Source organism: Chenopodium album, chromosome 9 (genome assembly GCF_948465745.1).
Source record: "Chenopodium album chromosome 9, dcCheAlbu1.1, whole genome shotgun sequence".
Classification (NCBI taxonomy): Eukaryota; Viridiplantae; Streptophyta; class Magnoliopsida; order Caryophyllales; family Amaranthaceae; genus Chenopodium; species Chenopodium album.
In genome coordinates this window covers 69,328,029-69,337,384 of record NC_137842.1, presented here as the reverse complement: position 1 = coordinate 69,337,384, position 9,356 = coordinate 69,328,029, and the positions used below count along the sequence as shown (strand labels likewise).

The following is a 9,356-nucleotide window of genomic DNA, read 5'->3' as shown; positions in this document are numbered from 1 at the left end:
CAACTAAATAGAAACCGAGAAAGTATGAAGAATACAGACCCTTATAATGGGACGAGTGGACGACTCCATAAAGACCCGCCTTAATTCATTTATTGGACGGATCCGACCCATTTATAATTGGGGTGTACCAGGGTTTTTTAATTGGGCTCCAACAGTCCAACCTACGGAGTATTAAATTGCTCTAATTGTCAATAAGAAAAAAAATCCTACTTCTCATCCTGCCTTTTTCTCTGTTCTCCATTGAAGCGCACTTGACGTTCTTCATTAAGGCGCCTTCTAATTACTTGTATTCCCCATTGAAGCAGCTTCTTAGGTAAGTTTCTGTTTCTTTTTGTAATTATCATATCGATTTCACAATCTAGGGTTTATCTTTGATTTAATTTAATTTAATTGTCTGTGTAATAATGTTAGGGTTTAACGAAAATCTTAACTATTGGTTCGAATTACTAAGATTATGATTATGAAAGATCAAATTCTGAACCTAATTGATAATTGAATCAAACATCCCTAAAATTATACGGAGTATGTTTTTTCGAGCTTTATTTGATAATTGAACCAAATTTGGATTCTTAAATTTTAGGATTAACTATGAAATTAGACGGGGATAGTATTCTTTGATTTTTTTCGTGTTTTCCAATGTTCATTGAATTAAAACAATGGCTATACAATGTAGTTTCTAGGAGCTCATGCTCTGAACTGTAAATTTATCATCTAAAATAAGAGTCATCAGTATTCTTGCCAGACTAATTAGATTACGGAGTATCATGAATTTTGAACTTTTGGGTCAATAGTTGGATTTTGTATGTAATTGAATGCTCTCCTGCAGTAGTGGTACTAAGTACTAAGAACTTTCGTGTGTCGAATTGATTGATATGAGATTTTGATAAAGTTATTTATTCCGCTTTTTTTTTTTTGGTTCCTTAAGTGGTTGAAAATGATATCAAGAGTTGCTTTCTTGCAGTTATCAATATAATGGCTTCCTCGGATGAAGAGATAACTAGATTATACAGAATTCAGAGAACAATAATGCAAATGCTGAATGACAGAGGTTATATTGTGGCTGATCATGAGCTCAACATGTCAAAGCAGCAGTTCATTAGTAGATATGGTGAGTTTTTGAAGAGGGATGCTCTTTCTATCCAAAAAAGCAAGCGAAATGATAGCTCTGACCAGGTATACCTCGAGTTGTCCACTGATGATTTTTACATGACAAATATGTCTTGCATATCCAGACATTTCAGTTGACGATTTTATTCTGTTGCAGATATATGTTTTCTTCCCTGAGGAGCCTAAGGTTGGTGTTAAAACAATAAAGAATTACGCCAATATTATGAAAAATGAAAATGTTCCGAGAGCAATTCTGGTGGTCCAACAGAACCTGACTCCTTTTGCCAAGACTTGCATAAGTGAAATGTCTTCAAAATTCCACCTGGAGGTTTTTCAGGTTAATATAACCGTTTTGTTGGTTTAGTTCGTACTTGAATAATCTATAAAGGAAATGCATCTTTCTACTTTTTTCAATTTTATCGAGCTCTGTTGTCTGTACTGAAGTAGTCATGTGCTCACGTGTTGCTAATTTCATAGTGGTCAAGTCAGGACTATACACCATACTACACATTGTTGCTGACTGTTGAATGATAGCATGGATCATTGTTTACAATGTCTTATTTTGTCCTATCTGTGATGCTAAAAGGCCATAACATTTTAATTTATAGCTTGTAAGGATGTATCTTTTTATCTACCCATTCTGTGATTATCTGATGATCCTTATGTTGTTAGTTGTTACACTATGGAGACTAAGTTGCTAGTGGAGTTTTCTGTTGATATCATGTTTGGGCTAAATATATGAAAACGGTTTGTCTGTATTTCGTAACATGTATGTTTCTGCTTCAGGAGGCAGAGATGTTGGTTAACATCAAGGAGCATGTTCTTGTTCCTGAGCATCAATTGCTAAATGATGAAGAAAAGAAGACCCTGCTCCAAAGGTACACCGTCAAGGAAACTCAGGTCAGTACATTTCATGCCAGTATTTTTTTTTTCTATTTTTATCTCCTGGGCTGCTGCTATGTTTCAAAACTGTGAACTTAAATCATGCATGAAATGCATGTGAGTAAAGCATTCACAAATTTTAACCCTGTGTGATATATATTGCATAATTCTTTATTGTTTTAGTCCTAAAGTATATATGTTGGCGTAATTCTTGATTCTTTATATAATTACAGCATGACAATAAAAATGCGTAAATCTAGATTGATAATTGGAATTTTAGATTGAGAGTGACAATTTTGGGCTGAGGAATCGAAACTTTTTACAGGCCTTCAACTTCAAGATTTGTAAATTTAACAACCATGAAGCTCAATACATGGACTCACTTGTATCACAATTTCATATTTCGATATGAATATATATGTAAAACTGTAAAAGAGTTCATCTTGAGGACCCATGAACTGGTTGGTCTCACTTAGTAAAAGATAACTGGAATTTTATATTGCTAGTATTTATGTTTTTTACGAAGCCTGCATTTCTGAAACAATATTAGTGTTTCAATATACCTCATATTGTTTTCCTTCTCCCTATTGTTTTTATAAAGCCTTGCTTGCTTGGGCACCTTTGTTCAGTTATGAAGTAGCTTCTGATTTTATTCTTTGCCTTGTGTTTTGGCTCCTGAGTTCAGCTACCAAGAATTCAGATGAATGATCCAGTTGCTAGATACTATGGACTTAAGCGTGGACAAGTTGTGAAGATTATTCGCCCTAGTGAAACAGCCGGAAGATATGTCACATATCGATACGTTGTATGATTTATGGCGCCTCACAAACATATTCCAGAATCTACCATACCATGTTATTTTTGCGTTGCGTCCTGGAATTTCTTTTGACACTAAGATTGGTATCTGTGGTAGCAGTAGTAATTACCATTTAAGTCCATGGTATGGTTGAGTTTGTCATCCTACAATACTAGTGTCCAGAAGGTTTATTTCCTTTTACAATGATCTGCCAGGTGAAAGTTATACTAGCATGGTATTAGTTAAAAAATAGTAACAACTTCTCCTAAACTTAGCTTTGTGTAATTGGAAGTTTATATATCCATCAAACTTTAGCTCTGATTGTTTACTTGCTGTTAATTCATATTGTGGCACCTGCAATATATATATAAACGTTCAACACTTTTTATTCACAAATCACAATGGTTTACCCTACCTTTTGACGAACAAAAGCCGAGAGATGGTCTCACTCTGATGAATAAAACAGGCTCAACTTTTTAAGGCTGCCTTATTTAACCTCTCCACCAGCAAATTATGCGGCACATTTGATGGTAACTTATGTTCAAATAGTGTTCTAATGTGTTTTTGTTCAAATAGTGTTCTAATGTGTTTTTGGTTATAGTGAAATGAATTCTAAATTCTTCATGTTCATCTTTCTAATCTTGAAAGCCTCGTCATTTTGTCAGAAGAATAAATACATGTATTTCTCATTATACCTAATAAGCACTCCTAATTTCGTTGTCTTATAAAATATTCATCTCAGTTTAGCTCAGTTCAGTTCAGCTGAGTTCAGTCAATGAGAATAGTTCCTATATCTCTATAAGCAGTCAAACACACAAGATTTCATAAAGCCAAATTAAATTCTGAAAATATTCAAAACAAAGTATTTCAACAAGCTCAGCTCAAAATCAGAAACCCAGAAATTAAATCTTTTTATGAATGATAAAAGAGTAGCAAGACAGTAATTAAACATAAATTAAAGGAATTGCAAAGTAGAATGATTAGGATGGGCGGATAGTAGGAAGAGGCGTAGGCCAGTTTTGGAGCTTAACTTGTAAGTGGTTGGAAGACGACTGTAAATGCTTGAGTTCCTCATATACTGTAAATTTGGAAGACTGTGAATGATCCTGATCCGGGAGCTGTTCAATTCGACCCAAAATCTTCAAGGCAGATGACCTTGTATCACACAAAAGCAGTTCATATGCAGCAGTTAAGATATAAAGCAAACGCTTGTTAGTCGGGTGTACATTGATCATACGAATTCCAGATAATACTGAACATGATCTTCCAGTATTGTCGATGCATATATAGACCCTACACGGCTACACCCCATCCAACCAACCTTAAAATTATTAGTGTCAACAACCTGATTGAGATCGAGCTCTTGGTAACATATTCTTACACTAACGCCCGCACTATAATCCACTAGTAAATTACCCTCTTTGTCCTCATGGAAAGTAGGACTCAAAGCACTGGGATGGACTGCAATCAATCTGCCTCCGCATTCTAATATACGTTGAATGGATTGAACATCCCGAAGTATTTATTATAGCAAAGGCATACCATACCGTTACAAACCACACCCTTTAAGGATCATACAGGCTCAGAATTATTCGGATAGAGTGGAAACCTAACATCAATATCTATCCATTGAGAATTTTCAGAGCAAAAAACAATGGTTACAGGATTGCATATGTAGTAATGCTTGCGACTAATATCATCAATGTATAAGATTAAGTCTTTGAATGAGGCAACAATCTTAAACGACGACCCCCTTGGAAGAAAATTCATAGGAGAGCTCTAAAATCCCTTATTGTGGATGTCAATATTAAATGATCGATTCCGACCCGTCTTGTCGTCATCGTCATCATCATCAAGATAATTAATTAATTTCAACCCGTCAACGACAAAAAGGTCCATAGAAGGATTCTCTGCTCCCTTTTTCCTCTTGTGGTCAACGAATTCGATCATGAACTTAGGGTTCAGCAGTAGAGATAACCAACGTTTTAATACAAATTTGCGTATGATGACAGTTTTATAACACACAAGTCGGACAAATATCTCCATCAATAGTGTATCATGTACATCTGCAATTGGTGATTCATTGTTAGCCTTTTTCTTCGGGTTAAGGTTTTCCATGGGAAACTTGATCGCTCCTAAATAACAACTTACGGCTTTGTTTTTGGAGGATTTATAAACAAAACCTGCTATATTTGGCTCTTATTTATAGAATTATAGATCACAGACTTTCCATAACTTCTTAGGGTTATGTTAGGGTCAATGGCTCTGTCAAAAAAAAAAAAAAAAAAAAAAAAAAAAAAAAAAAAAAAAGTTAAGGGCCAAAGCCGCTTTTTTTTTAAAAAAAAACCCTTAATTCAAGGGGCCCAAATTAAAAACATTTCCTAAAAACAAATGGGTTGGAAAGCAATTATGAGTTTTGATCATGGAATTTTTCTTGCCCATTTCTGTATACAACTATAGGAGTTAATCCTAAACCTATAGTGAAAATTTTAAGCTACAGGTAGTGGTATCATGCTTGGTACATACAACAAACGCGGAAAGAACATGTAGCTAATTTGTAAAGAACGTGCATCTATGTCGTAAAGAACATATATTACTTTTTATTTATCGTAAGAACATATGTAATATTAACAAATAACATCTTGTAAAAAAAAATATTAATAAATAATATATACCCACCATAATTTACAACAAAATTTAAAGAATATTTCGCAATAAGCAACGAACTTTTTTTTTTTCAAATAAAAATGTATTACACTGACAATAAAAGAACATGTAAATATGTTCTTTTCACTCTTTTTTGGTAAAAATATGTTCCTTTTACTTTAAGTATGTGTTCATTACAATTTACTTGTAATAATATGTTCTTTTACTATAGATGTATATTCTTTACATTTGTATAATATGTTCTTTCTGCAAAAAATGTATGTACAATGCATAGTGCAGACGCCTGTAGGAACCACGCACTAAACATATACACGTATATGCTTGGTACTCTGTCACATTATTTACTTGTATGTATATCTACGTTTTTTTTTTAAGAGAAACTTGTACGTATATCTACTTATATGTAATTGTATATCGTAATACTTAAACCTTGAGTTGTTATCAATCAGTCTTGTCACTCCAAATTAACACTCATCACCTATGCAGCTTCATCGGTTATCAACAAAATCCTTGACATAGATGTCATGAATTCTTTGAAGTTCCTAGTGACGGTCAAATATCTTCTCATACTGAACCAAAAGTCCAACACATCATTTTGATTATAGCCCAACTCATCAATGACGAGGTTAACATGTAATGGAGTGAACTCATCAAGATTTTCATACATCTCAAGATCCCCTCTATGAAGGTATGCCACAATATCTAGTACGTTTTCATCCTCACTATCTCCACGAAAAACAGGAATAAAATCTCCTATCTCATAGCTAGCATCAAGAATATGACCGGAAATAGGACCTCGAAAAGGACCATGGGCTTTTGGCCGTTCGGATGAATAATGTAAAAGTCAAAGCGGGTCAAGTAAAAAAGAACGGAGGAAGTATGTCAATATACATATACTTGTATGCTATTTTAAATTCTGCATATGAGTCGTAGATTTCTAGCTGAAACTTATATCAATATTTGGCTATATGCCTATATGCATATGCTAGTTTGCAACTCGTGTATTAATGGTGAATTACGAATTATAGCTGATAGAGAATATCCACTCCTCCTAGGTTTAAGATATATATGTATAAGATTATCTTTATGATATCTTTACCTATGTTATAGTTACTTAATATGATTAGGTTTCTCATTATAACCCTAAAATATTGATCAATAGGAATCACTCCAATGAGGAGTTTCACATTATCTAACATGGTATCACAGCCTTAGGTTACGATCTAGCTTCCGCAAACAAATTATTTTTTTCTTCTTTGCTCACCTTTAATATTCCACGGCAACAATTGCTTTAATGCACCTGTCAATTTGTTTTCTAACATGAGCTTAGGTGAAATCTTGGGATCATCATATACAAAAATTCTCACCCTGCCGATGGGTTAGAAAATTAAACCCACCGTACCGGCGGGATATACACAATTTTTTTATGCTTCCGCAAACACATACATATAGATTTTTTTTTCTTTTCTTAAAGTTTATTTTAGAATCTTTATGTAACCCTGCGCCTCCCACCAACAGTAACAACCGCAAAAGCCGCCTCCATCATTGGTGGCATTCGCATACACTACCGCCTCCCACTACTGGCAGTAACCACATATGCCAATCTACTCCATGTGCCGCACTCTATTTCCACCTCCCCATGACCAACAATGATTCTTACATTGCCCCATTGGTTTTTCTACACATAATCACATAGATTTTGTTTTGGTGGTGGTATATTAGAATAAGGTCAACTTTTGCACGTCTCTTTTGCTATCAAGTTGGCTCCTCTTATTGTTGTGGCACTTGGAATCTTTGTGGAGTATTAATTCTTGCTACCTGGTTTCTCTTTTGAGAATTGACTAATTTCAAACGTTGGAATGTAATCTTTTCTTGCGCAATTTTATTTGTTTTTCTTCAACTGTGATTTCACGTAGTAGTGTAGTGTCTTCTTCCCGATGATAGTTTGATCCCTTAGCTTATTCTTCTCTGGATCTGCAACTTGGTCCAAGTATAAGCGTGACTCTTCTCCTTCTCCTCCGGCCTAAAAGCGCATATATCTACTATACGTAGGTTGTGGTTGTTGCTTCTCATCGTCATCACCAGCACATGTCTACTACTTCTCTTTTGATCACGGGTTATTATATTATCCTTACCGTTTGATACATGATTCAGATCCATTCTGAGCATCCGATTTTCTCCCCCTCCGACTGCAAGGGTGTGATAGAGAATATTCACATAATATTCTCCTCCTAGGTTTATGATATATTTGTATAAGATAATCTTTACGATATCTTTACCTATCTTATAGTTACTTAATATGATTAGGTTTCTCATTGTAACCCTATAAATATTGATCAATAGGAATCACTCCAATGAGGAGATTTCCCGAAATCTAACAATAGCAACAAGCTACACAGTTTCTCGTATTCTTTGAGAATAGTGAAAAAAACTTCATTAGTGTTATTTATGTGAATGTGGAAAACATTATTGCAACTGAGTAAAGGATACCATTTACACAAGGCAATCATAATATATGGAGTAGCTTGAGGCCACAGCAGTTCCAGGTGCAGCTTAGGTCCATTAAGAAGTTGGAAATTTTAACACTGGAAGAGAGAAAGATTAGCTTTAACTTCTTTGAAGTTCTATATTAACTTGTTTAAAGTACATACTTGTCTTCTAAATTCCTAAGCAGCAACTACAGTACACCAAGCAATAAACTCAAAGTTCCCACAGATAAGAAAATGATAGATCGTGACAAAGTTAAGACATAGGTTTTCCAAGAGCAACACTAAATTCAGAGACATATTTATTGACTCAAAGTCATGCAATGGTAGCCATCAGATCAATAAGATCACTGTTAAGCACACTGGACCCTATGGCCACCGGTAGGTTTGTCATCTTCATCGTATGCCTCCTGCTGTGCCTGTGTCTGCTTAAGAGAAAGGATCGCTTCCAATGCTGTAACTTGATCAGGGTTCAAAGATTCGCTTCCAATCCTGTAACTTGATCAGGGTTCAAAGAATCGTGAAATGGATGTACAACTTGCCCTGAATGGCCTCCAGTAAATTGGCATGCCCTCATCATTAATTGCCTTGCATTGATCTGCTCACAGATACCAACAATTAAAGATGACAGTAGTGATTTGGGATGATCAGAATTTGAGACTAATTGTAATTATACTATAATTCATTTTTCAATATCTTCCTTGATAAAAGGTCTAATTAACTTACATGTCCAAAATGGTACTAACCAGGCTTGATAACTTCTCCTGGGTTTGATTTGATAAAAAGTTGCCTTCCAATTACAAAGCACTTGCTAACACAATTACAAAACACTTGCTAACTAATTTGCTAAACAGCAATCAGAGTTTCTTGCCTTAACAGAAACTATCTGTACAACAATGTTAACCAAAGAAAAAAAGGGGGTCTAAATTAAAGGATGAACAGTTAAAACAGCTAAGGACTCAAGGAGAAGTTATTTTCCAATTCATTGAATTCCTTCGAGATCTTAGCCCTGCAAGATGGACACATGAAACCAACTGAGGGCCTGTTCTAATAGACTGAAGTGAACTGAGCTGAACCGAAATGAAATGAATATTTTATAAGAGAAGGAAATTAGGAGCGGAGCTGAACTGAACGAACTGAGCTGATCTGAAAATAAACGTATGAGAACAGGTCCTGAGTCTGGTTGTGGACCTGTGGTTCAATGTCAGCGATCTCATGAGAGAACTCTACCCCGCACCAGACACAAACAGTTGTAGTCAGACAACTGCGAGCCAATTCTTGAGGAAATTCTGATTGAGATTTTAGAGGGTCATCAAGTCCTAGTCCTAAACCTATATTATTTCCCAGATCCATGGATACATCATAGCAAGTAAAATTGCATTTGCAGCTTGATTCAAGATGGACCAAATAGCAGGGCA

The 9,356-nt window shown here is 35.1% G+C and overlaps 1 protein-coding gene across 1 annotated transcript; it reads left to right on the top strand.

Moving 5' to 3' along the window:
- Positions 1-162: 162 nt before the first annotated feature.
- Positions 163-3,106, top strand: LOC145560361 (DNA-directed RNA polymerases II and IV subunit 5A-like). Its single transcript, XM_081621610.1, has 5 exons — positions 163-313; positions 962-1,173; positions 1,265-1,444; positions 1,894-2,007; positions 2,675-3,106. Exons 2-5 carry the CDS (start codon positions 973-975, stop codon positions 2,798-2,800), a joined length of 621 nt encoding a protein of 206 aa, XP_081477736.1. The 5' UTR covers positions 163-313; positions 962-972; the 3' UTR covers positions 2,801-3,106.
- Positions 3,107-9,356: the final 6,250 nt, after the last annotated feature.

Bases quoted from the DNA above. Each gene is read 5' to 3' on its own strand.
- LOC145560361 (XM_081621610.1), top strand. From the start codon at position 973: ATGGCTTCCTCGGATGAAGAGATAACTAGATTATACAGAATTCAGAGA. The intron at 1,174-1,264 runs GTATACCTCGAG...ATTCTGTTGCAG, and splicing joins GAAATGATAGCTCTGACCAG to ATATATGTTTTCTTCCCTGA. The intron at 1,445-1,893 runs GTTAATATAACC...TTTCTGCTTCAG, and splicing joins TCCACCTGGAGGTTTTTCAG to GAGGCAGAGATGTTGGTTAA.